The 26,825-nt window shown below is 42.4% G+C and overlaps 3 protein-coding genes across 6 annotated transcripts; 1 reads left to right on the top strand and 2 right to left on the bottom strand.

Moving 5' to 3' along the window:
• Window positions 1–895: 895 nt before the first annotated feature.
• Window positions 896–13,570, bottom strand: LOC137915999 (protein phosphatase 1A-like). 2 transcript variants are annotated; one of them, XM_068759118.1, is made up of 5 exons: window positions 12,722–13,570; window positions 12,518–12,635; window positions 11,448–11,559; window positions 11,217–11,274; window positions 896–1,331 (listed from the first exon to the last, which is right to left on the bottom strand). In XM_068759118.1, the coding sequence occupies exons 1-5, from the start codon at window positions 13,556–13,558 to the stop codon at window positions 1,296–1,298; spliced, it is 1,161 nt and encodes a 386-aa protein (XP_068615219.1). In that variant the 5' UTR covers window positions 13,559–13,570; the 3' UTR covers window positions 896–1,295. The 2 variants fall into 2 exon arrangements, with proteins under 2 accessions (XP_068615219.1, XP_068615220.1); XM_068759119.1 differs by lacking the exon at window positions 896–1,331 and adding an exon at window positions 8,708–9,621.
• A 2,462-nt stretch (window positions 13,571–16,032) lies between these two features.
• On the top strand, window positions 16,033–19,527 carry LOC137916003 (dehydrogenase/reductase SDR family member 7-like). Of its 3 annotated transcripts, none has more exons than XM_068759124.1 (7): window positions 16,033–16,303; window positions 16,823–16,975; window positions 17,069–17,175; window positions 17,430–17,669; window positions 17,839–17,934; window positions 18,019–18,234; window positions 18,492–19,527. In XM_068759124.1, exons 1-7 carry the CDS (start codon window positions 16,174–16,176, stop codon window positions 18,531–18,533), a joined length of 984 nt encoding a protein of 327 aa, XP_068615225.1. In that variant the 5' UTR covers window positions 16,033–16,173; the 3' UTR covers window positions 18,534–19,527. The 3 variants fall into 3 exon arrangements, with proteins under 3 accessions (XP_068615225.1, XP_068615224.1, XP_068615226.1); XM_068759123.1 differs by having other exon boundaries at window positions 17,812–17,934; XM_068759125.1 differs by lacking the exon at window positions 16,033–16,303 and adding an exon at window positions 16,389–16,444 and having other exon boundaries at window positions 17,812–17,934.
• A 93-nt stretch (window positions 19,528–19,620) lies between these two features.
• Window positions 19,621–26,437, bottom strand: LOC137916002 (pecanex-like protein 4). The gene is made up of 10 exons (XM_068759121.1): window positions 25,740–26,437; window positions 25,459–25,638; window positions 24,554–25,092; window positions 24,352–24,452; window positions 24,136–24,258; window positions 23,219–23,579; window positions 21,786–21,889; window positions 20,608–21,713; window positions 20,297–20,483; window positions 19,621–20,148 (listed from the first exon to the last, which is right to left on the bottom strand). The coding sequence occupies exons 1-10, from the start codon at window positions 26,435–26,437 to the stop codon at window positions 19,897–19,899; spliced, it is 3,651 nt and encodes a 1,216-aa protein (XP_068615222.1). The 3' UTR covers window positions 19,621–19,896.
• Window positions 26,438–26,825: the final 388 nt, after the last annotated feature.

The following is a 26,825-nucleotide window of genomic DNA, read 5'->3' as shown; positions in this document are numbered from 1 at the left end:
ATCTACACAAATTTAATACATAACATGTGATTAATACATTAGACAAACTGGTGCGATGAAATGTGACCATAGAAATTAAATCAATTCAGTAAATTTAAGGAGACAGGTTCTATAAATCAAAACAGTCAGATGTCTTCCTCTTACTTACAAGGTGAATTCTGCAGGACACATCACAATAGATTGACTGGAAACATAAAGCTGTATTTCTTCAGCAGCATAAGGTAAAAGGAATGAATGATTCATGGAGTTGTGTGTCCGTATAAGCAAAATAAGCTATAGGAAAACTTCCTCTTTTGAAATCAGGGAAACTTTTTAATTAAAATGCTATACGGAGCTTCTTGCTCGGTTTCATTTCTATTATATCAAATGTTGATATGACACGTTAAGAAGATTTTACACTTAATTGATTTTACTTTTAGAAGCATTCCCTTCAAGAAACGGTTGCCAAATCAATTTATATTTTAGTACAAGGTTGAAAGATTCAGTGCTATGAAACCACGACCGAGCTCTGACTTCAACCTTCAGAGAGGCTCATGCATGCGTTGCTTTAATAAATAAAACCATAGTATAGAGATTAAAACACGTTTGCACTATTAAGCACCATAATGTCATTTTTTTATTTAGAAAGAATGAAGAGAATTTCTCAGGACAGAAACCGATTGTGAATTAAACCAGGACAACTTTACAAAGAACAAAGCTTTACAAAAAGCAGGACAATACAGAAAAATCTGATCCTTTAGATGGAATATATTGAAATGATGTACGGTAATGTCTGTAAGCATGAAAATGCAAATAAGACCGTAACAAATAAGGACACAATTAAACTCAGCATAAAATCTTTGAGGCTGACATTTTGTGCCACAAAATAAGAGCATGTAAATTCATGACCTTTTCCACTCCTTAATCCTGCTCCATTAATGGATCTAAAGAGCGGCGTGTTTCCTATACAACAAAGAAACATTCTGAAATGCATCCGTCATGTTTGACCAATAATAGGCTTAAGGTTTAAAACAGAGAATTTAATTTAGGCATTTGGGATATTGGTTTAGTTTACCTTTACATTTGCAGGGTGTCCCACCTGGATACACACGCTGATGGTCTTATTTGAGACACCAGATCAAATTCAGATCGCTTCATAACCAGCCCGACACTTCTTTCAGCTACTTTGAAGCACAGGAATATTGACCAGATTAATCCTATGTGCGGGGGAAAGACAGCCGAAATAAAGGAAGGAAGATAAATTATAGCGATGGCAAAACACACGTTTGCTTGACATCCTCCCATTTGTTCTTGTTCTAGCTGAAACCACGGAAGGAGAGGATGCCTGGGTCCTGTGGAGGAGAAGAGCAGGGCGGTGTTGAAGTGATGTTTGTAGGTACAGGTGGACCGATGAGACGGCATGCCTAGAGGTTACAAGCCTCCAGATAACAGATAGCATGCATAGCTGATGAAATAGACCCCCCCCAAAAAAAAAAAGTGAAAATGCCATGACAACAAGACACACCTCCAGACAGTCGGGAACATTTCCATCTCGTCACAGACAAATGATGGACTACATGCTGTAAAAAGTGAACATCATACAGAAGAAAAATGAATGTCACATGATACAGTTTCACGGTGAAAGACAACAGTTAGTCGATGAAAAGCAGAACAATGAAGAAACTTGCTGCTGTAGATCCAAAGCAAATTAAGTCACAGCAAATGCTCAACGCCTCTAATGTGTTGCCATAAAGATCCAGGGGCATCGCTGACAGCATCTGACCATGATCACTCGTTCCTAATGCAGCGAGGCTTTATATTCCACTCACGTCGACGTGGAATATGTCGGAGCAGCAGTTCAGGTGTAAAACACAGTAAGGAGGAAGTTATTCATCTGGAAGGGAGTTCTTGTGACAGCAGTTGCTCAGACGCTGCAGTAATCTCATAATGCAATAACAGAAGCAAAATAAACCGAGTATTGATACGAGTGGCACAAAAGGGATCTCATTGACACCGTGGGCAGCTCTGAATATTCATTCATTCATTCATCTTCTTGTGCTTTGTGGGTCACAGGAGTTGATGGAGCCTATCCCAGCTTACTGTGGGCGTGTCACGGGGGGGGGGGGCACACAGTCATTCACCTAATATGCAAGTTTTTGGAGGCGGGAGGAAACCGGAGAACCTGGAGAAAACACACGCGGACACGGGGAGAACATACAAACTCCACACAGAGAGGATATGAATTAACATAATAAAAGATTAATAAAAGATTTAAAATGTGTCAGATCTTGAATATAAACACCCCCATTAGAGTGAGCGCAGTTTTATTCAACTATTTACAGGAGCTTTACCAGAACCCTGATATTTACCCAGAGATGATTTAGAATAAACGCACACAGGACTCCGGGCTGAACCCTGATCTCTGCTGTCAAAGGTGCAATAGAAAAATGATGACAATTAAGATTAAGATTAGGAAGAAATTGATTAAGACTATTTTAGTATTGACTAGAAAAGACCTTGGAGAGCGACAATTAACCTCCGCGAAGGCACAAAAAAAGGTGCCAAGATCATCATCAAAAGGTCATAAAGTCCATATCTTTATGCACCAACCATGAAAAGTAAAACTGAATTCGAGTTGATTTTCAACAGATTTTTCAATACGTGAATTTGGATTTCAATATTAAAATTTAATATTTTTTTCCTGATCAGATCCAGAAGACATTTTGCACTTGATGCAGACGAGTTATTCTAACCGATGTTTTTCTTCCCCTGCAATGCAATACGGCTAAAAATGACAAGGATAGAGGGCAACTGTCAACAAATACCACAGCTTCCCACCACCTCTGATGACTCTGTCACATATCAGAACCACAACAGCGCTGACCTGCTGGCTACGGCTGACATTAATCCTAAACCTTCCAGTCAGTGCGGAGGAACGTCAGGACGCGGCAGCAAACGCTGATGCAGGCTCTAACAAGGAAAGGTGCTGATGCTAATGAGCATATCTGTGGCTCTCTAACAAGCTTGCGTCGTTTCATGCTCTAATTTACAGTGAGCTGTGTCTCAGGGGTGCGGGATAATGAGCTGGCCCAGGATTCCCAGGGCAGCAGCTTGTGTAACCCACCTCATGCAGGAGACACTGAGTGCAAGTGAGAGGTGGAGACAGAAGAGGACGGACATATTTTAAGTCTGTGCGGACCGCTGGGGGGGGGGGCTGGAGGGGTGCATGCCATCCTTGCATGATGTGCTTGTTTTGTACACACAATCAGGGAATCTACAATCAAGGGATTGTAGTTCTCTGTGGAAAAGTGACCTCGGGAAGAAAAAAAAAAGAACTCACAGACAGAGGAAATGGAGAAGGAGAGCATGGCAAGTGGGAGAGGAGGAGATGCAGGATTGGATCTGGATCATGCGCCCGTGAAACACCCATCAAAAGGCATCCATTCCCCGGCTCTCCTGCGATCGATTCAATCAAAAACTTCTCTCTCCTTTTTACAGAGCAACCCTGAAAGAATTCCCGGCTGCCAGTGCACTCAAAAGCAAATTAGCAAACGTGGAGCTCAGTGACCTCAGTGCAGAGACCATCCACACAAAGTAAGCGCTGTGCTCCGCCACCCCCCACCTCTCGCTGCTGTCGCTGCATGGCTGCATTAGTCAAGCTCAAACTGCTTCTTCCGCCATGAGAAGCAGCGCATGACATGCGTTAAACAATGGCAGGCAGATGACGAGCCAGCTCCGTCTGATGATGGCCTCTGCCGACGCTGCTGCTTGTTTTGATGTGGAGGAATATGAGGGCAGCATGACTCATTAGGGGTGCACAGGTGGCCCCGGATCTAATGAGTCACTGCTTGTGCCGTTTTAACGTACAAATGGCTCAAAGGAGAATGGGAGTGCTTCAAAACAAGCTTGTTTTAGACAGGAACAGCGACACAGGATGCAGATTGAAAAACAAGAAGCTGAAAGCGTAACGAGACAGCGGTGACTATTAATGGCTAACAACCAGTTGGATTCAAGAATGGTAGTGTTATAAAAGGAAGAAAAGCCTTGATCAACATTTACTTCATAAAAAGACAACAGTGGTTTCGTTATTTTATTTTGAAAGGATTTGTGAGTGAGCCAGCAGCGCCTTTGTGCAGCTGTTTACTACATTTATTGAAAAGCAATGTGAATATGTGTGCATCTTTTCTTTTTTTTTTTTTTTGCAGAACGTTTAGCACTGTTGCCTCACAGCAAGAAGGTACCGGGTTCGAATCCTATCCGTGCGTGTCCGTGCGGGTTTCTCCGAGTTCTCCGGTTTCCACCCACCTCCAAAAACATGCAATCTGATTACTCTAAATTGTCCACAGTGTGCGCGTCAATGGCGGTCGGTCCATGTGTAGCTGCACGATGCGCTGGCGACGCATTCGGGATGTACCCGGCCTCTCGCCTATGGCGAGCTGGGACAGGCTCCAGCGACAAAGCAGGAAAACGGAAGAACATGGATGGATGGATAGTGAGTGATTGCTACACCTGGTGTCTCTAATCATCAGCCTCAGCTTTTAGCCCCCCCCCCCCCCCCCCAGACTATGAGCTTTAGTCCGTCACTAAAAGCTGCAACAATCCAAACTACACCTGATCTATTAACTGCCTGTCATTAAACATTTGACCTTCTTGCACAGCTCATGACATTATGCTGACATTTACAGCAATCCCTCTCGCGGTTCTTAATCCCAGTGGCCTTGGGCAGCCCTAGTCTATCCTCTGAGCTCAAGACCCTTATAGACACTCAACACACCGACAGAAAAGGCAGGCAAAAAGTCCTCCTGACATCCGGAGAAGACAACCACGCGTCAGCTTTAGAAACGTCACGGGGCTCAGGCAGAAAGGGTTTGAAGCACCAAGTCACACCTCAGAGTTTGAATTTTGGTGTGGAGGCGGCTCCTATTTAATGCCCCTGTTGTTTTAACAGCAGCAGATCTACACATCAATTTCTAGGCATCTGGATCTCACTGTGCACGTTACGTTAGAGCGTTACAACGTCGTAGTGGCACCATGGAGCGTTCCCTCTAAGAACTGCTTTTATGTTCGCTCTTCACAGCCATTGAAATGTTCACAGACCCAAACACATTAAAAAAAAAAGGGATGAAATGAAAAGGTACATATGACAACCAATTTATTTAGTAATACATTCTGCAAACTAGAAATTTTATTCAAACTTCAATGGCTAAAAAAAGAATAAATGAAAGAAAGGAGAGAGAGAAGGGGAGAAATGCATCAATTCACAAGCAAGGAATGAAGTTGTTCAATCGACAAAACACAAATAGTACAATTTAGTTCAGAGAACAAAGCCTTTAAGAAAAAAAAAGGTTTTCTTTTTTTTTTTTCTGCCATTCCTTTGGAGCTAGAACATAATACAAAATATACAGTCATTGAAACATCACTCACAGAGGCCTCCGAGAAGCATTGGAATCAACATTGACAATCTACAGCACTCTAAAGCTATTCTTGATGTCACCATAAATATAGCAGACATTAATGCATGTATGCACAGTTTGGATTCTTACGAGGTTACCATGTTTAAAACACTTGCATTTGTTAGGAGTATGACATCGTCTGCGGTTAAAAATTAAACACGCTTTCAAGACAAAAAGTTAATAGGTGGTGGGGGGGGGGGGGGTCATACAAACCAGCAACTGCTGAAAAGTTGTACCTTGTGAAGCATGACAGTCACTTTATTGATAAGTAAGTACCCTGGCATGGGGGGCTCCTCATAGTGTTTCGTTGAACAGGTATTTAATTGGGCAACATGAAATTGGGTAAGGCAAATCGGTGAGCTTATTTATGAGCTGAAAAACGTCAGCAAAGTGAGGCTCGGGTCGCCCCGCAAGGGGACAAGTTACCCCCCCACCACTAAGAATCACATATTAAACGCCACAACCGAGGTACAGTACATCGACATGTACAAGAGAATCTCTTCAGCCTCCACCTGGTAGTCCCTCCATACAATAATATGGAGTATGCATTCCAGACAACTCGAGTTAACTCGGTAAATAGCTTTATAATCTTTTTCAAAACAGTAAGATTTGTTTTTGTTGATTATACAGATGATCAGTTCAGGCCAATTAGCATTTAGTCACACGTCTCACATTTCTAAAACCCTGAACTCTCAATACAATTCTAGACTTAAGTGAATATCAAGTGGAAAATATACAGGAGAGCTTTAGGAGGGATTGTTTTGGTCGAGGTGGGGGAAGCTTATACGACAGGAATATAGTGTTAATAGTTACTAAAAGAAGTTGTGATTTGCAGGAGCCATTTAAATCATTGCTTTGCTTTTTCTTTTTTTTTTTTTTTACGGCAGCACAATTCAAATAATGTAAATCAGCACAGGCCCATCGCTTTCAAACAAATCAGTGTTAAAATCGTAACTGATGGGGGCGAGCAACAAGAAAAAACACTTTCATTAAAGTCTTGACTCTACTGCTCTCTGATCAGTTCGGGTTTACGCAACATAAGTTGAAAACACTTCCCATAAATGAGGTACTGTATTTCAAATAATGGGGAAAAAAAGTTAAATGTGCAGAATTGGGTTTATTTATTTGCTCATTTTTCAGTGGGTGCAGGAGAAGGTCCCTGGAAGGAGAGCGCTTGTATCTCAGTAGGACTTTTCCTGGTTAAAATTAGGATTAAATAAAATACTAAATGATGCCATGGAAGTCTGTCAGATGTGACAAAACTCAAAATGTCAGCTCCAGATATATAATTTTCACACGGTCATTTAGGGAAATTTGTAATTCGCTAAGCATCATTTAGCACCCACATCCCGAAATGTTAAATTTGATCCAGAGAGAGTGGGCACATCCGAGGATTTCCTGCTTCCGAATAGAAAGTGCAGGAAACGGTAGCCGTTTGATCACCAAGTACGCAGCAGGACGCCGCGTGCTGAAAACTGCAGCAGAAAATTAAACGGCTGTTTATTCTTAGGAAAAAGGTATTATCACACACAAGGTTTTTTTTTTCCTGCAAATACATTTAATTGACTTGAAGGGTTTTCTTAAGTGGCTTTAAAAGTGTACATATTTTAGTAGCAATGCAATACTATCATTTTGAAACAAAACACTGAGGATTATATATTTGTACACTGTCCATATTTTTGTTGTTGTAAGGGAGGAAATATTCCATATATTTTTCATACAATCACTAAACTAAACCACTGTCCTATTTGACATTTTCAGGCTTGAGTCAGTGCAGAAAAAACAACCAGATTCCAACTTGTTAAAAAAAAAAAGGTACCCTGTGGAGTTTTTACTGTAAACAGATTTATATTAAAAAATTTCTTGCAAAAATGCATTTTTCCATTAAGGCCTAATTTCAATCTTCATTGCTATTCCATACATCACACAAATCGGCAGTCTTTCATTAACTCTGTCATTACCGTGACATCAACTGCTGATGTATACGTTACTGCCCCCTGTAATCAGCAGGAGAGCATTTCACCCGCCAAAGGTTTCTGCAGCACAAGCAGTGGCTAAATAACTCCACAGAGTACCTTCAAGTTATACATATTACTAACACCAATCAATCAATCAATTCAGATCTTTTATAGGCGTATAACTAGCTTTTCATTTGTGTAGCTTCTTCTTGTGATACTAAAAACAAGAGCGTTCTTTGGCCTTTTTGCCACTGAAGCAGAAAGCAGATCATTTAAAGTCAAAGTTAAAGTCTAAATATTTAATAACTTCAGACCAAACCGAATCTATATGAAGCGATTGCTAGGATTGTCATTTTGATGAAGAATTTAAAACATGAAGCACTAAACTGAGACCGCCCAGATGCCACTCTTAATTACAGATTCCAAAATGATTAGATGGAATGCTTTCTTTTTTTTGGCCAGAAGTTTCACAAATGCAGCCTCAAATGAAAGAAAGTAGAACTACATTTTGTCCATTGGGGAAAAAAAACAAACACCTCAAGCAACGTGCCTTACTCATTCAGAGCAAAAAAATATATCCACACAAAATTGATATTTTAACCCCCAAAAATTTTTATAAAAACATTTACTGCATCTATCTCTGAAATGAAATATAAATTTCGTTTGTGACTATTCATCTTTTCAGAGGCAAATTAACTGGAAAAAATTTAAACCTTCAACCCACTAAGCAAATATAGCAGCAAACTGTACTGTGCTCTGGCTCGTGGTTTTCAATAGTTTCTCCTATCATCAGGCTGATGGTGTTTTATTCTAATAGTCAGTGCTTTGACTGTTCACATCGGATAAATTATAAGATGTTAAAATACAAATAATAAAAAAACCCGTCTAAAAAAAAAAAGAAATTGGAAGAGGCTACCATAAATAAGAAGCAGCCGATTAGAAATTAAACGGCACCCACAGTGGCCACTTTTGTGTGGCACACAGATGTGTAACTAGTCCACACCCGGCTGCAGCTGCAGACAGATGTGCACCATGGGTAAATTGCACTACTTGCTTCGTCCCACTCGATAGTATAGTTATCTTATGGAGCTCGATGTTGTTCACAGCATGTAAACTCCGCTATCCAAATATTCTGAAGAAGAGTGTTGGGATAATTAACAAGGCTGGAAGAAAAGTGGAGAACACAATTCCCTTTAACTGCAGCCTGGTCCGTCCTCTGATCTGAATCTAAATTAGAGCTGAACATACAGATTTGCCTTTAAATGAACACAAGTGTGCACACACATACACTGAAGCACCAATGCACGTTTACGAGCCTCTATTTGTGCATCCAAAATGGATTTATTTCCCCATCAGATGCCTCAAAGAAAAGGGAGGAGAAACCTATAGACATCCAGAAAGAATGAGAAATACCTTTGCCATTATTACTTGAGCATGTACAGAAAACCACTTACAAAAATAAAATACTATTAAAAAAAGCACAGGGAAAAATTTATTAGGATTTAAATGGTTTGATATAGAGAGCTTACTGTGCTGTCAACTATACAATTTACCCGTTTCTTTAAAAGGAGAAGAGACAAACTGAAAAAGAAAAGAAAAAGCGCAGAATCATTGTGCCTGCAGGCCAAGCAGAAATATCCACTGAATTAGACATTTGTTACAATTCCAGAAGAGCAGGAAAAGGCAGATAGTGCATAAAAAGGTTCTCTTTTTCATTTCTTTCATTTTTTTTTTTTTTTTTAACTTAAAATCAAGCTGCATTAAATACAGGCTGTTTTGTACAGGACAATTGCACTTCACAAAAACAAATATACAAACACACAAGGAAATGTGAATCAAATTAATTACAGCAAAAATAAAATATTACTATTGAAGCTGATTATTTAACAAAAACAAAGAAGACCTTGTGAACTTGTTATGGATTACTTTAGAGGAGAATATTAAGGTAGGTGAACATTAAGGGGAAACAAGACGGTAGGGATCCTGAACTCCAGAGTGAACTGGTGCTGCACTATACCAGGTCTGTGTGCATGCAACTCCTCCTCCTCCTCCTCCTCCTCTTCTTCCTCCCATGAAATTCCCTTCTTAGAAACCGAAAGCTCAGAGTGACGGAGAGAGAGACTGCTGAGCTGAGCTGCTTGTGGGTCTTGAGAGGATGGTGGTTTGTAAACTCTATGCAGTGTTAGTGGTAGGAGGTTGTGTTACCACATGTCGTCTGTGGACGCAGAGTCCTTGAGAGAAAAGAGGAAGGAGACATCCTTCAGACTCCGGTTCTACATCGTCCATATCTTTATCAAGAGGTGGACAGGTTGAAGCATGTATGACACAATCGCGATCATCCAGGAGACGATGGTGCACGAACAACATCATCTCAACAGGTTATGTTGCACTTACAAATTAAATCCACCCCCCCCCCCCAAAAAGAAACTACAGCGTTTCATATCTGAAAGCCAAATCTGATGGACAGAAGCAGCTCTGTGCCGGCGCCACGGATCCATGTTCGCTGGTCTTTGTGAGCGTCCTCTGTGCGGCGCTAGCGAGTGTTCAATTTGTGACTTGCACCACTGGAAACGCTCAGAACATACGACCTGTCTCGGTTGACTAAATAATTAAAGGAGGAGGAGGAGGAAGAGGAGAAAAAGATACTGTGATGTTTTAAAAGAAAATTGCTATTAAGACACAATATTGGAATGTGACCCGAGCATTGAAATGATGGCTAAAAACATGATTTATTTCTTATCATTATGATTTGTTTTACATCACAGTGAGCTTTTTCATCCAGGATTTCAATCCAACATTAGTGCCGATTGTGCATCATGTTCACAAACATCCTGGCCATGTGAGGACAAAGAGATATTGACCTTCATCAAAACCTAATCACTTCATCCTTCGGTCCAAAGAGCAAAAATCCTCAAGAGGGGATGGACATCCTGAAAACATTTTTGGGCACCAGAAAAAGTCAGAAGCCAATCAGAAGCTTGGGGGGGGGGGGGGGGGGGGGCATGTTCAACACAAACAACTATGGCTGGAGGTGGGTGACAAACAAGGCTGAATGAACAGGGCCAAGTGGAGTTATTATGGCTACAAGAAAACAAAGAAAACATCTGAAAGACGCCGTGCTTTATCCTAAACCCGTTGTTTCAGAATGCATCTTAACATGAATAATCCTGAGACCAATAAATGCTGCCGTTTGCCGAGGATGGCAGCTGCTAATCAAATATGCTTGTGTTTAATTTATGCTGTAAGCTTCATAGATGTAGCCTTGAAATAGCAACAGAGCTGCAGCCCTGAAACTGCTCGATGAATGGAGTAATCGATCCACCTGTATCCAGGCACTTGGATTGTCAAAATCTAAAACACGAGTGTTAAACCGCCAGCGCTGATAAGATCTTATCTAATTTACTCCCGACACCAACAGAGCAGCGTAGCCATTAGATTGCGCCACTTCAGTTTCGCTCTTAAGAATCAATTTAAATCACATTAATAATCTCATACTTTATAAATTATCAAGGATTATTATAAATTTTTTTTACTATACAAGATGGTTCAAACAAACATATCTTTATGAGAATAATCTGATAGAAAAGGCATTCTTCATTCAAGCATAATTATTGTTATGGAAACGGATTTTTGGCTACACAATTTAAAATGGGCATGTTGTTACGGCCCTACCCGATTCTATTATTACAAGAATATTTCCTTGTTTCATCTTGAATACTAATGACATGCCTGAAAATGGTTAATCGCAGGTCTCACTTCAAAAAGGCGTGCGTGCATCCATTCAAGGACGCCCACACGGAATGAAGAGACAAGCCGGGATACTCACTGTGTCATCGCTTCGGTATGGGTTGAGTTTGTTGTACATTGCTTCAATAACAGTTCGTCTGAAGGGACGAAAGGCACAACGATGTACTGTTTGCAAAGATATATTGTACGCAACATGTACATAAATTATAGAAGAGCATAAGCGGCATTTTACCCGACAAAAACAAATGTCACCGTTTAATGGTTTTCCAAGAATAAAAAGATAAGTCAACAAACAATAAAGTCAACTCACTTGCTTGCCAACTCTCCTCCAGGGGGAAGGTTAGGGATGGCCTCCGACGCTAACGTACGCATCACGTGGACCAAATCTGGGACGCCTTCATCCCCCTGCTTTTTAATAATTTCTGTTGGAAAACAAAATTACATTCTTTTAAATCCTTTAACAAAATGTACCAGTGAGTCTTTAGAAAATATTAAATTGACATGTACATCTATTGTCTTGTGCATCTATATGTACAAGAACGTGGCGCTATATGACAGAAAACCTCTCGTTTGCATTCCTCCAAATCTAACGCGATTCTTAGACGCAAAACCTGGAATTGGGTTCGAACTGAATTTTCTTTTCTTCTTCTTAAGAATATATTATTTCTAACCCCTCTAATGACTTGGAAAAGAGGCAGTTTAATACAATGCCCAAGTGTCCATTCTGGAAAGATGATGGCTCCAGTGTTGCTCTTCCTGAGTTTCCCACCCTTTTGTCTTTGTTCCACACATGAATGTAATATGTTGTGAGGATTATGAACTTTTTTTGGGACTTAAAGTGCTAAAACAACAACTATGAATTAGTCTTCTTTCAGCCTATTTTGCATTTATCTATAACAGCCACCACTAACACCAACCAAAGGTCATTTACTCACTAAGATGACAGAGGAGTCATTGAAATTTGCTTTGCGGTTTTCTTGTAGCTGTAGGTGCACATTTCATCTTCATGAAGGAAGGCTGTCAAAATCAAACAGGGGTTTGAAGGGCCCCGAGCAACTCGTGTTACTTTCATTCTGGTAATGTAATGTGCAGCTACACCTGCCTCTGGGGGATCTTGCCTTTGCACCTGGCCTCACCTTCTATACCAGTATGTGACCATGAAGAAGAATTTTGCATTTTTCCGTTTTGCCTTGCAGCTTTAGCATACAAACATGTGTATTCGTTAATTAACCAAATTAGATAACACGGTCGTTTTCTTTTGAAAACTTGGGGATGTTTTCAAGCAAAGCAAAACAAAACAGACCCAAAAGGAAGAGCGATTATCAATACCGCACTTTTGTACATTGATCTATTAACACAAATCCAACTTTTATCCCCTACCTTCTACTCTGCCTTCCAGATATTTATCCAACTCGGCCTCCTTTTTCACTGCCTCTGTAGATACCTTTGGGGCCCCAGGAAAGGAGATTAGCACAACACTCATATTGTCCCGGCTTCCCTGCACAATAAAAGAAGACGCAAGTCAATCACAGCAAAACAGACGAGCGTGTAACAAAATGTCACGGCGTCGTGAACGTGCCAAACCTTGTACAAGCAGGTGTCAACAATTTCATTGCTGACTCGCACAAGATCTTCTGTCACTTCTAGCCTTGACCTTACAAAGTCACCCAGTTCCTCATTGGCCATGACATCCCAGATGCCATCACATGCTAGTATAATGAATTCATCTTCGCCCTCACATCTCTCTATCGCATAAACTTCAGGCTCGGGGGACACAAGTTGCTCTGTCGGGCCTTTTCCATGCACACACTTGTAGTCGAAGTCTCCCAAAGCCCGAGACACAGCGAGGGACCCATTAACTCGCTGGATCATGACTGATCCGCCGGCATTCTGGATCCTTTCCTTTTCCAGTGGGTTGCTGGGTTTGTGATCTTGCGTGAAGAAATGCACAGCTCCGCCGCGGCTGAGGAGTCCCCGCGAGTCGCCGCAGTTGATGAAGTAGATGTGGCTCGCAGAAATCATCACCCCCACTGCAGTAGAGCCGCTACGGTCCACGCCACGCTTCTTCTCCGAGATGGCTCGCATGTGCTCATCAATCTGCAAGAATCCCGTGCGGATCCCACTCTTTATGCTATCCACTGAAGGGTCCTCCTGTAGAGCTTTCTGGAAGTCCGAGTTGCTGGTGATGTGCTCCAGCAGGTGCTCGCAGCAGTACTTGGCCACCTGAGAGCCGGCGTGGCCGTCATAAACGGCAAAGAACGACCAGTGGTCAAGACCGTGAGGCAGCCCAATCACGGCCGTGTGTGCGTCTTCCATCTCCACCCGCCAACCTTGCATGCTACTCAACCCATACCTCAGGTTGTTGCCCTCACCGCGGGAATTGTATTTTTCCATCTTTGGTTTGTCCAGAAATGCACCCATTTTGTCGTTCTTAATACCTGCGACGAAATACAAAGAAAGAAATCTATTTAAGAGAGTGGTATTTTCTAAAACGCAGTTTCTAATTGAGCTATCATAGCTAGCATAGGCATATTGGGAATGATGTCATTTCAATATTAAATACAGTAAATGCCGAAGTGCAACCGCGTTCGTAAAGACAGATACAAGCCATATTCCATCCATTTGGGGCCAAAGATTTTGACACTGAAGCTCAGTTTAAACCCTGTGCTCTAATCTAAATATAGCAGACACAAGTACACTTGTTGGCTACATATTGGGAACACTGCTCGAGTAGATGAGTTTGAAATGTCTTTAATCTCCTGGTTGATCAAGTTTGACCCAAAGCACATGTAACAATTTATAATAAAGGTATCTCGCCTTAATTGAATAAGGAATACGCGACCGGGAAACATCTCTGACCTTCACAGCGCAGAGTACTTTAACATACTAGCTTGTCGGGAATAGAATTAGCTTTGAAGCTATCGTTGGCATGCCTGCAGAGACAACCTTAGCTCTCAGTTACTGGATATCCACACCACAGCACAATTTACCTCCCACATTAACGCTGACGTCAGTATAAAAAACATTAACATAAAAAATCTGCTCATTAGGGAACGCTTGACGTTAGCAGAGGAATTTAGCTCTGTAGCAAGACCAAACCCAAATAAACAAACAGGCTTGCCTAGTTGTGGGCCTTGACCCTTGTCCCTGGGAGCTAACTCCGACGGGCCTACTTCTAGCATAGTTTGCCATTCGGCCTTGCTAAAGCATTACCGATACGTGCTAACATAGCTGGTCTAGCTAACTGGCGAAATAAGTAAATGAGATAACTTACCAAATATCCCCCAAAAAATATATCGACTGACAGCAACCACAAAGGTGTCAAAGACTGGCCGGCGGCTAGAGCTTGTACACCGACGAACCTGGGGGGGGAGATTTGCAAGGGTTTAGCTAAGCTAGCTAGCCAGTTAGCTAGCAATGAGTAATCGTCACTCAAGGCTCAAGTGCATATAAATCGTTTAAGAACAGAGGTTCCCTCTTTGCGCTCGCCCGTGATTCATTACATTATTTTAGCTGGCGATCTAATCGATAGCTATTCTGACAGATTTCGGTGAGAATTTGGAGGGTCGGAGGCTTTGCGAGGCGAAGCCAGGGGAAGCTGAAACGTTCGTCCCTGCCTCACCGCTAGACAGCTTGACAGCTTACAAGCTAACAACACTAGCTTGCCCAGGAGCAACAGAGAGGCAGCGCTCTAGCGTAGCGGCCGTACCCGGTAATGACAGCCTGCCTTGTGGCTTCGTCAAGTGACGTCATAATATTAGATACATTACAGAAGGGCGAGTGTAAAATGTTAGATTGTGACAGGTCACGTTAAATTAACAGCTGGTTTTTTTAGATTAAATAATAAAATAAAATGAAATGAACATCTTCATTTTCTACAGCCAAATGCTGCCCCCCCCCGAATTAATAATGTTTTACTGATGTGTCATTGTTTCAAGTGTGGTCTGTGAGTTTTTCGATTCATGTGGGACAGTTAAAGTTAATTATTGAGTCACCAAGTTAAGAAAGTGTCTCTTTTTATTCTTCTATGCAAGCGTGTCACAACACTGATCGACTTTAACATAGCTGAGAACTGATTATTGAATAGAAACACTCATCATAACATCCTTGGTTAGGTAGAGGTAATGAATGCATCTGGACTTTGGCTTCAAGTTAACAATCATGCAGGACTTGTTTCTTTTAACTGTTCCATGTGTCCAAAGTCTGCTCATGTGGAAAGGGAGAGAAAAGATCCAGGCCGAGTGTTCATCTTAGTAAATATCAGTCATCTTTCATTTTTCCTCAACAGCATATGCTCAGAACATTGTAACAAAATCAGGCAAAGACATTTTGAAACATACTCTTGTGACATTTGTATAGCCAAGCCCTTCTAGCATTACGCAGAGCAGTAATAAGCATAATACCTATTCTGTGTGTTGTTTAGACATGCAGATACAACTTCCAACCCCTAATTAAGCGTTTAGGGGATGAGCGGAAGACACGACTACACCCTCTGATCCCACAGTGTAAAACCATTGCATGTCATTACTGTCAAACTCATAAATATATTTGCACCATTTAGCATATCCTCACTCATCTCTCAAAAGAAAATTAACATGAAGCAAAACAAATATGTGAAGCTGAAAACAGTCATTTGAGTTTCACATATTTTTCCAGTGCTTTCTAAACTTTCTAGTCTCCGCACTGATCCTGACATTCCATCCAACTGTCCGACCCTCCATTTATCCGCTAAACATCAATCGCATTTCCTTTTACATTAACAATGTATCCACAGAAAGTTGTGTGACATTGTGCACATTTTGAGACGAAACTCTGCCTCAGAAGCACTCTCGCGAGAATTGCGCGTCGCGCGTCACGCGTAATTTATGTTTTGGCACGCTCGGGGAAGGAGAGGAAGCAGCGTCTAACACCTAATAAGAATGCAGCGTATTCTTTTCATTCCTGACGTGGAGTTTTTGAGGATCATTTAAGTGGAAGAGACTAAAGTAGTCGTCGGACTTGTTATTTCCATCGACAGTATTTAAGTTGGCTCCAAAATGGACTGCTGCGTTGTTACTGCGCTGTGGTGTCTTATACCACTTTATTTGCTCATTCGTCTTGCGCTTTTTATTTTCTCTGATGCAGACTTCACTCTGCTTTGGGCAAGTCTGTTTGGACATGCGCCAGGTAAGCCACCCCCGTCTTTACGCGTCCTTTTAACTGGGCCTTTTACGCGCAAAATAGTGCAATATCACTGTTGCGATGGCGACGACCCCTCTACGCAGAAGATCGGCAGCATGGTGTCGCTTTTGTTACTGCTTGTATTAAGTAAATACCAACCATTTATATTTATATTGCTAATAATAACATCCAAGAGCAACTTTAGAGGAAATTTTTTTTTGTTTTGTTTACTAATTGTAACTAGGTGCTAGTTTTCACTGCTGTATGGATTTTCAGTGGATTTTTCACACAACAAAACAGAATTAGGAGACATCTGTAAATGAAGTGATACCAGTAGTATACGGTGCTTATCTCTGAATGAGTTCTAGCAAAATAGAGATTATTGGGGAGGGGGAGGGGGGGCATTCTGGAAATCAAATGATCTCAAATTGTTTCCATGGTGCTTGGAAGAGACCAAAACCAGTGATATACACAAATTTGGCATATGGCATGAAATACCAACTGCTGTGTGTTTCCTCTATGCAGAGAATAAACTAAAGGGTCAGGTGGTGTGGGTCACTGGAGCTTCGAGTGGGATTGGAGAGGAGCTGGCCTACCAGCTAGCGAAGTGTGGCTCACGCCTCATCCTGTCTGCTCGGCGTGAGGATGAGCTAAGTCGGGTGAAAAATCATTGTTTAGGTGAGATATTTTTATTGTAAGCTACGTTATCGGCTCATTCAGCCGACTTTAAACATTTGCTAACTCTATTATTTCTGTCATTTATTCTTCAAGAGTGCTCCGATCTCCAGACTGACGATATTCTCGTTCTTCCACTTGATCTGTTGGAGAGGTCATCACATGAAGAAAAGGCAAAAGCTGTGATCCAGCACTTTGGACATGTAAGATCGCTGCAATTACTTTATTACAAAGCAATATTTTTGTTTGCATGACTAATAATTCACTTTTACATAACGATTTTCCAGATCCCTGAGGTAATAGTTGTCCACTTTGTCTTGTTTTGAAAGACAGCTTGTTAAATTGGTGCAATTTCACTTAACTTAAGTGTTCTCTTGCTTTCATATTATGTTCATGTGTAACTCTGAAAGTGAAATAATTCCATCTATTAAAATCACACTTTTCTCTTTTTATTCAGATCGATGTCTTAATTAATAATGGCGGTCGGAGTCAGCGCTCTCTTGCTACAGAGACGAGCATTGATGTGTGTGAGGCTTTAATGGAGCTCAACTTCCTGGGTACCGTTTCCATCACCAAGCAGGTTCTGGCTCACATGATGCAGCAAGGCCGTGGGAGCATTGTCACCGTCAGCAGTGTAACTGGCATTATGGGTGTGCCCCTGGCATCAAGCTATGCTGCTAGCAAACATGCTCTTCAGGTAAAGAGAGAATGGAAAGAAACTACAACAATCAAAGAACTCTATGATGAAAAAAAAAAAACACATAAGAGTTTTATATGAGAAATAATTAAGATCAAGATCTTGTACATCCCATTTCTGATTGTAATTAAATTGTCTAAAGGGTTACTTTAATTCCCTCCGGATTGAGCTGAGTGATCGTCCAAACATATTCATCAGCATGGTGTGTCCAGGACCTGTGAAATCACAAATTGTCCAGCATGTGTTCACAGAGGAATTGAACAAGGTGATGTGTTTTATTTATTATTACACAACTGCTAATAGTTAATTATTTCAATTAACGGTAACTGTTTCCCTTTCATTACATAAGCCTCCGCCCAATCCTGGTGACCAGGACTATAAGATGCCAGCAAGTCGCTGTGCGCGTTTAATGCTCATCGGAATGGTCAACGGTGTCAATGAGATGTGGATTTCGCGGCAGCCCTTCCTCTTGTTATGTTACTTGTGGCAGTACACGCCCACATTTGGTTGGTTCATCATGAATACGCTTGGGATGAGGAGGATCCAAAATTTCAAGGCTGGTTTGGTAAGTGTATGATCTCTAGAGGAAATCTATGCACCATCGTGCATAGATGACCTTTGCACATACCAGGGAGATCTTCTGATTTTCTTATTTCAAGTTGATGCCTTTTGTTAAAAATAATTCCAGACACAATGTCCTGAATTATTTCTGACAAAAAATTATATTGGAGATCACATACTCATACTTCATTACAAAGAGTCTCTGGAGCTCGACCGCTTATATACATTGGCACTAAAAACCCTTTTCTTTTTTTTGTCCAGGATGCAGACTCCTCTTACTTCACAAAGCCCAAGACATCCTGAAAGTAAGGTCAATGCCAAAGATGGATTCCTTGGACTTCATATGGAATGTTTAATCCAATAAATGGATCTGACCAGCATATATTTTTGATTTTCTGACATTAAAATCCAAAGAAATGTTTTGGGGTGTTTATAAAAACACGGAGGAATTTAAACTGGTGCTGGTTGTCATGAAAAATATATTCAGATGTTGGAATTAATGATAAAACAAAAAAAATCAGAAAAGAAACAATAACTTGACACGCCTGCTTCCTTCTGAAACTACCTTGATTAGAATTTAAATACAGTAAATCAATGTAATGGACATTTTGCTGATTGTAACTTCTTTGTAACCGCTCAACTGATTGTAACTGCTCGACTGCTTTGAAATGAAATGCATCTTATTTTTTTATCATGTTATATCTCTTCTACAATTGACTAAATCTGACCTTCTCAATAAATCAGTGAATTGTCTATCATGTTAATGATTTTGTTTTCAAATGTTAAGTAAATCTTATATTTCTCTCTTGTAATAAGTGGTATCAGTCTGAACTCCTGGTCGAGAGCCTTCGTGGTACATCACATTCCTTCAGAAAACTGTTGAATTATCCAATACAATTCTAGTTGGAATGATCTTGGTTTAGTGAAACAAACGCTGCCTCTGCCAAAGCTGTTTTATTATAATTATATACAGATACACATACAAAGATATGTACAAAAGAAAAATTCATTTAACTACCATATTTCAGATTGTAAACAAGTGGATTGTAAACAAAACAATAGCAATGAACACCTTGACCACACAGCAAGACATACCAAAGGCACATCCTCGACATCTTTAAACATTAAAGTCCTTTTCCCGGTTTTGTCATGAAGGGAAATTACATGGAAATTGTAATGCAAGAAGCCCAATAAAACCAGAGATATTCATTGTGTTTTCTAAAAGGGAAGTGATGAGCACACTTAATGACATCTTTTTTTTTTTTAAGCATAAACATTAATAAACCACAAAACGTTCTGTGGAAGCCTCACCTGTTTTTCTTTCCACTTTAATGTGCTGTTCTAGGAGGTAGTCCACATTGTCAGTTTACAGGATTCTGCAACGAGTACAGGGGTAATAACTGCTTCTCCCTCAGCGGTGTAGGAAACAATGCCCCGAATAAGTTGTTTCCCATACCGACATAAGTCTCCTGAATTCTTGTGTCAACAATTTCATAACATTCAATACCACTGAAGGTACTCTTTCTTATCTTTGCTAAACTTCCAAACATGACCTTCCGAGTGTCCTTTAACCTTGGAAACTAAAAAGATTCCATACATTTCTGTGACAGTACCAAATAAGAAACCATCTATTCACAGAGTGGGTTCAACAGGAAGAAGCCATATGTCAGAGGCAGGGGAAATGAAGGGGGGCCGAGGAGTAAATGGGGTATCCTAGAGGAGGATCGGCTGCCTGAACAGTTAGGTTCCTCAGCATGAAGGGGTGAGCCTGGATGCTGTAACGCTCCTCATCATCGTTAGTAGCGTACAGGAGCTCCCAGGATAAGTTTGCCCACTGACCTCGCACACCCTCTCCGTTCAGACGGCCCACATGCACTAGCTGCTCCTGCAGGGAAAGGACTCGTCCCGTGTAGGTTCCCTGCGGATCAAACAGGCATTAATAGAAATATACTATACATCGCCGAGACATGCTCTGAAACGTTAAACTAAATTGCATTCCAGTGTCTGAATATAAATGTGCTTGGGACTTTTTATAGTTTAGACTGAAAGTGAAATATTGCTGTTACCATGGCGAGGTCCTGTCCTAAACAGAACAGGAATGGCTTCTCCTGAAGGACACTGTCGTGCCAGCCTTTCTCAGTCACCAGGCCGATGTACCAATCCCTTTCATATTCCTCCAAGGTACTGAACAGCTCTTCAGGAGACGCCAAGGGCCCGAGACTTGCTTGATCAAACAGCAGCTTGAAACTGAACCTTATGGCAAACAAAAACAGAAAGTTAAAAGTTAAAAGTTCAGGGAAGCAACATATTTTCCTGCCACAGATAAGCTCTGGCGATAATTAACAAAACTGGGTCTGCAACAAAACTGAACATTTACCTGAAAGCACGAAGTGCAAGTTGGTAAAGTTCTTTACTGGAGGAGAGCCAGTTGAGTCCTTCCGTCCAAGGTATATCTCCACAATAGAGTCTGTAGACATAACTGGGGCTTGTAAAAGCAGACTCCGCCCCCAGTGAGATGAGGCATGACATTGCAACACGTGTGTGCAGCTCTTTCAAGACTTCGTCCTCCTTCAGGGCTTTAGTCATGTCCTCTGTAGTCCCGCCCTGCACAGCGGGACCAAACTGCCCCAAGGTGAAACGAAACCAGTCCTCGGGAAACAAAGACCTGAGCTGCAGCAAACGGGATGGCAGCAAAGGAGCTGTCCGCCAGCCCATCGGTAGGTTGAATACCTCTGACTGAGGGCAGCTGAAATTCAGCTGAGGGAGAGAGCTGGGACTTTCTGTGAAGACCTCTGGGTTATGGCCTTTATCTGCTGCTGGCATGGCGATGCCCAGACCCAGAGGCTGCAGTGGTTGCAGGGCAGAGAGAGCCATGTTCTCAAAAAGACTGTCCATTTCTACAGAGCCGGGCAGAGAGGCCCCCGTCTGCAATGCCATGTGTCCGGGCTGGGCCTCCGCAGTCACTAAAGCCACAGTCCGCCGGGTCGGTTGAGGTCCAAATAAGTCATCCTCATCTGACCAATCCCCAAAGGAGGTCAAACTGGAGCTGTCCTGTCTGAACCTGAGAGAAGACACATTGGATTCCACGATGACGGCTTCAGGTGGCTGGTTACATGTAGTTTGGGCCAACTGGGAAGACTGGGACTTCCTGCCTCCAACTCCTGGCCCTTCTTCACTGCCCCATAGAACTCCTTTATGCTTTTGCACACCGTGTCGAAGAAGCAACCACACCAGTGCCTTGAGAAAGTCATCCTGAAGTTTTCGCAAGTTGTCATGAGAGTCAATAATGCCAGAGAGAACATTTCGGGCATCGGAGTAGACTCTAACTGCAAGGGTAGCGCAGGGAGTAAGAGCATTCCCCCAGTGCAGGTTAAAGCCCTGCGTGAACCCAAGACGTTCAGGACGCTCAAAAGCAGCTTCAAACACCTCGTCCACCCTTCGTGCCTCCACTGTGTGGCAAGATGTCTCCTGCAGCTCCAGACCCTGAAACAGAGTGAGCATTATGTAACCTTCTTGTGACTGCAAGATAATTCTAAAAAGAAAAGCATGCACCACCTTGATATTGACTGTACAGTAGCCGTATCCTCTCTCCAGGATCATTATCCAAACCATGCGGTCCTGAAAGCGGCCAAGAAAATGAGAGCCAGGGGCTAAAGAACCTACAAAAGAGTAGAGGTGGGGGGGGGGGAGGGTATCCAAACATCTATCATGTTAGAAGGCAACTCGGGAAGAACAGTGTCTTTGTGCATAATGTAACGTAAAGGGCATCTTGTAGCACATTTCTCTTTTCATCAGCTTTGCGTCCCTCTGCTGATTACGTTTATAACGTGCTCACTGGATGAGCTGCAGGGAGACGCTTCCCATCACCGTCGTACAAGAAGGTCATGATACCGTTTTAACTGGATGACTGCACAGAGATCTAAATATTGAATGTTTTCTTGGCCTTAGCTTTCCATCAGGCTCCAAAGCCATCTTCAGTATAATGTTGTTGTTTTTTTGTTCACCAGAAGGCAAGCACACACGTAAACAGCAAAGCTTTTCTTTTAAGTTAAATAGTGCGCATCCTGGTGAAAAATAATGTCATGTCCCATAAAAACAGCTCAGAATAGCCCCGACCAATGCCTCATGATGGGAAGTGAGATACGAGGCAGTTTACTACCCTGCTCAGCGCTCCTCCAATGTTAACAAAGCAAAAGAGCATCGCCATGAGCAGCACTACACCCAAAATAAATAAACATGAAGACACGATCGCTGCTTATTTATTCAGTTTTGAATCATCCAGTCATAAATAATCAATCGTTCCCCTCCTGATGGAACCCAGAACAAAACCCAAGCAGTAGCTCTTGCAGGCTTCGGAGTATGACACAATTAATGGTGCAGAAACATTTGGCTGTAATGAAGATCAGAGGTTTTTTTTGGGGGGGGGTCACATCACAGGAAGCTTAACTGGATCATGCAGGCTCACATTTCTGCTAGCAATACCACAGAGCTGCCCACAACAACATTCCTCTCACTATTAAACCGTATGAGGCGATGCTCCAATGCTCACTGAGTTGCATAACGTCTCTACTTGACCTATAGGAAAGTTCAGTGGCAGCAATAGTACAAGTCAAAACACATGCCAAAATAATTCGAGTTTTGTTGGAGTGGCATGTGTAATGTTTGCGGCCCTTTAATAGCTTTACCAGCGAGAGAGTATAAGCAAAAGGTAAACATAAATCACAACTTCTTTTCTCCGTCTGTATTTCACCTGTCATTAAAAAACGCAGTAATTGAGACACAAACATTTCTAAGTTTTTGATGGATGGGTCAAAAAATCTTTGGATTTTCTCCAAAGTAATTATTTGCAGCGTTATTTGGATTGAATTCGCTGTGCTCAGTGAGCGATGGACATGTAATAGATATGTTCAGACAGATTTGCAAATCTAGTCAATGATAAAATAGCAAAACATCGATTATTAAATACATATCAAATATGGACCACTAACCCATTGATCCTCTTGCAAAGGCCATCCTCAGAGCATAGGCCAGATTTCCACTCATCTGCTGGTAAAATATTGAGTCTGGACAGGGACAGGCGGTGCCTACAGGGCCGGGCCAACTGCGCTGAGGCCTGGGAAACCCCACCAGGAAGATGGGCAGGGTGAAGAGGGGCAACAGAGGGGCAGAGAGCAGAGCAGAGAGTGTCACCACTGCCAGTAGCAGCGGGCAGAGGCAGGTGTTCAGAGCCAATAGAGTTCCAGCTGACTGGCGCCGCTGCTTCTTCTCTGTCCAAGATGTCACCAACAAAGTCAAGGTGAACTTAAGCTTGGCAAGAAACTGGGTCAGCCTGTCAATCATGAGGCCCACCTGGAACAGAAGAGCAACCATGAAGAGCAGTGAGCTACTGAACCACTAGTAGGTCCTACCAGATGTTGTTTGAGTGATTGGGACAATGTTTCTATCGTGTATAACATCAATTTTATCTAAAACAACCACACATCTGTATTAAACACAAGGTAGAAAGAGTACTAGACACTTAAGAGCACGCAAGAAGTACACAAGATCCATAACCATTGGTGCATTTCCACGAAGAAAAGAAGTTAGAAGTTATTGATGTTTTCCCTTTCAATGGAAGATGGGTGCATACAGTTTAGAAGAAAACATTATGTTCATAGATCATCATCATCGTCTGAGACAAATCTCTCAGAATAAACTCAGATTCAACATGTAACCATAGAAATAGAAAAAAGCAAGTTATCATTCGAGTCACGATATTCAATATTTTGATTTTGCAAAAAATATAGTAAGTAAGTAAGGTTGAATTCAGACGTATCAAAAATGTTTCGGTCAAATTTAGCAAAATGCCGTTAATATGCTTTACAGTGGAGGAGGAGCTACTGTAGTGTGAAAAAAGCAAACTCACCAGAAGAAGCTGAACTCCAGTTCCCAGGTTGTCCCACCCAGGCAGCACGTTGTCTCTAGCTGCGAGTCGCATCAGGACCACCACCGCCGTTTGCAACAGAGCTTCCTCTGAACTCTGCCACACCTATACAGCAACAAAGAGCGATCACAGCCAATCCCCACGTACTCATTCTACAATTAAATAATACTGATACGTGAACTGTGAGCGTGAGCGTACCACTCTAAATGCTCGCGTGAATCCCACACTGAGGGAAACCCTATGGAGTAGTTGCAGAGATTTGTCCACTGACAAGAAAGCAATCATTGCAAATGGAGACACTGGAAAGAAAAAACATTAAATGTGCGTCAAAAACAAGTTTAGGTTTTGTTTTCACTCTTGATAGGTGTTACCTTCTTAAAATATATCAGAAGAAGCTCACCAAGATGAAGAAGGACTCTTCTGATTGCTGCAGCAACATACAAGCCTCTGTTCCTCTGCTTGAAAGTCTGCACGCTTGCCATTCCTTTAGGGTACAGAGGATTGATGAAAACTCCTCCAAATAAATAGGCCCCCTGAATCTCTCTGAGAGCCCAGCAGATCAAGTAGAGCGCAAGGAGAAGATAGCCGATAGGTGCCTGGGCTCCTGCAACCAGGCTCTGTGACTGAACTGAACCGAAGAAATGATGCAACAACCCCGCTTCTGTCATCGCCGCCAGAAGCAGGCTTAGATAAAGCAGGAGCTCCCTGCAGCCAAGAGTCCAGCCGAAGGAGTTGGGAGTACGAGGTGGTGACTCCCCTCTGCAGAGTCCATGATCCCCAACGGCCGCCTGGGCACCTTTGCAGAGTGTACCAACCTGGCTGAGGTCAAGGCTCAGCAGAAACCCCATAGAGATGGAGAAGATGACTACACCCAGCGACGAAGGGATGAAATAGTTACACACAGCTACGCCGGCAGATACTCCGAACATCAACAGCAGCCTGTGGGACAGCAGACATGCATACAGATACAGTCAGTGCTGAGGATGTGCATGCTGCTGTAAGAGTCAACTGGAAATTGGGATGAGGAGACGGAGAAAGACGATGAGAACGTTTACTCCAGATGAGGGCTCTGTCAGACTCAAATGGGCACAGTGAAATTATAACAGCGTAACTGGCGAATATATGTAGATGTAATAACTGTAATACCAGAAGATACAAGATACATTCATTACTATGTAATAAGCTATGAAAAGGACAAACTGGCATCATTCATCTGTAACAGTCCCTTCTGTGCTCTTTGTCTGTGTGTTGTCTTCCTTCTCAATGCATTGCAACAATTCTGAAGAAGGTTCAATCAACATCTACCTGAGGTTGCTGGACATGGGCGAGCCTCCTAATCCAAACACGAGAGCTTGTTCCATACCCCAGAGGAGCAGGGCATCCAGTGGAGGCAATAAACCTAGTGCCCACAGCAGAGGTAAGAAAAGGAATAGCACATGAAGAATTTGGCTGGCCAATTGGAGCTCAGGGGCAGGACCTGAGAACCTACATGAAACAATGACATTATATAATTACTTATAATAACAGAGAACATAAACACATTAACATATAAGACTTCTTAATTCATTATTTTTGCTCTTGCTCACCTTTCAGCCAAGTCCACAGTAATAAAAATGAAAATATAGAGGGGCCGGGTGAGCGGAGTGATCTCATAAGTGTCCTGCGCCTGGAAAGTTGCCGTCTCTGTCGCTGTATTTACAATGAGGGAATACTCAGCTATACACAGCGTCACCCAACTCAGGACAAAGATGACCAGCGATATGGCAACGCTGCCATACAGAGCGGTCAATCGTCCAAGTAACACATACCATGTCCCAAAGCCACAGAGCACCCCAGCTAGGACTGCGTGCAGCACAACATTGAGCCCAAACCTCTTCCCGGGGGCAATGAATCGAACGGTCTCTGGGCTAACGCAGTGGGTGAATTCCACTTCCTCTTCATCGATCAGGATGTTGGGGGCGCCGAGTCGCTCCACTGCGCCACTCCTTCGTGATGCGTATAACGCCAGGGCCTGGACAGCTGCTGCAGCCCCAAACATGAGCGTGCCAGACAGCACTGTGGCATGGAGCTCCCGAAGCAGCTGCAGCTGGCAGAGGAGGGTACCGATGCCCCCAAAAAGCCATGGTGTCAGGAACAGGACAGCCTGATTGACATAGACATACGGTGGGGCACAATAGCCCAACTTGAAACGCGGACCCCCCAACACCGTCTGCGGGAAGCGCTTCCAGAAGAACTCCTGCTTGTACTCATTAAGAAGGGGCACATCTGGCCCCATTCTGACCATTCCCGGAGGGGTGGCAGGTCATCTCCACGGAGCTGACGGGCGGAGTCCATTCATTTCCACGTACACAATGAAGCTATGTGGAATGAAGCACACTTTCAGTTAGACGATAGGCAAATGACCAAACCAGCGAAGGACTGACCCACAACAGCACGTCCTGCCTGGGCCTTGTAATGTAGTAGCATCACACAATATGTCGGTAGTAAACAATAAAGGAGTTTACTGCCGTTACACCATCAACCTTCTTCCAAGGAGGTGAATGTCACTTTGTTTTACAGATCTACTGGATATTAGACGTCCTGTAATCAAGGGGTTCGCCTGCATGAACGTTATTGATCATATTATTCTCAGGTTGAATTAGAAGTCATATGCCATCCAGGTAATGAGCGAA

Source organism: Brachionichthys hirsutus, unplaced genomic scaffold (genome assembly GCF_040956055.1).
Source record: "Brachionichthys hirsutus isolate HB-005 unplaced genomic scaffold, CSIRO-AGI_Bhir_v1 contig_587, whole genome shotgun sequence".
Classification (NCBI taxonomy): Eukaryota; Metazoa; Chordata; class Actinopteri; order Lophiiformes; family Brachionichthyidae; genus Brachionichthys; species Brachionichthys hirsutus.
The sequence above is the reverse complement of the archived record's forward strand: the minus strand, read 5'-3'. Positions and strand labels throughout refer to the sequence as shown.

What these genes read in the sequence shown, in the direction of transcription:
- LOC137915999 (XM_068759118.1), bottom strand. Translation starts at nt 13,558, where the DNA reads ATGGGTGCATTTCTGGACAAACCAAAGATGGAAAAATACAATTCCCGC. An exon ending in TTGACACCTGCTTGTACAAG is followed by an intron (nt 12,636 to 12,721) that starts GTTTGGCACGTT and finishes TTTATTGTGCAG; the next exon opens with GGAAGCCGGGACAATATGAG. An exon ending in TCTGGAAGGCAGAGTAGAAG is followed by an intron (nt 11,560 to 12,517) that starts GTAGGGGATAAA and finishes GTTTTCCAACAG; the next exon opens with AAATTATTAAAAAGCAGGGG.
- LOC137916003 (XM_068759123.1), top strand. Translation starts at nt 16,174, where the DNA reads ATGGACTGCTGCGTTGTTACTGCGCTGTGGTGTCTTATACCACTTTAT. An exon ending in TCTGTTTGGACATGCGCCAG is followed by an intron (nt 16,304 to 16,822) that starts GTAAGCCACCCC and finishes TCCTCTATGCAG; the next exon opens with AGAATAAACTAAAGGGTCAG. An exon ending in CTAGCAAACATGCTCTTCAG is followed by an intron (nt 17,670 to 17,811) that starts GTAAAGAGAGAA and finishes AATTGTCTAAAG; the next exon opens with GGTTACTTTAATTCCCTCCG.
- LOC137916002 (XM_068759121.1), bottom strand. Translation starts at nt 26,437, where the DNA reads ATGGTCAGAATGGGGCCAGATGTGCCCCTTCTTAATGAGTACAAGCAG. An exon ending in TCACGCGAGCATTTAGAGTG is followed by an intron (nt 24,259 to 24,351) that starts GTACGCTCACGC and finishes GTTGCTGTATAG; the next exon opens with GTGTGGCAGAGTTCAGAGGA. An exon ending in CTTGCACTTCGTGCTTTCAG is followed by an intron (nt 20,484 to 20,607) that starts GTAAATGTTCAG and finishes GTTTGCCATAAG; the next exon opens with GTTCAGTTTCAAGCTGCTGT.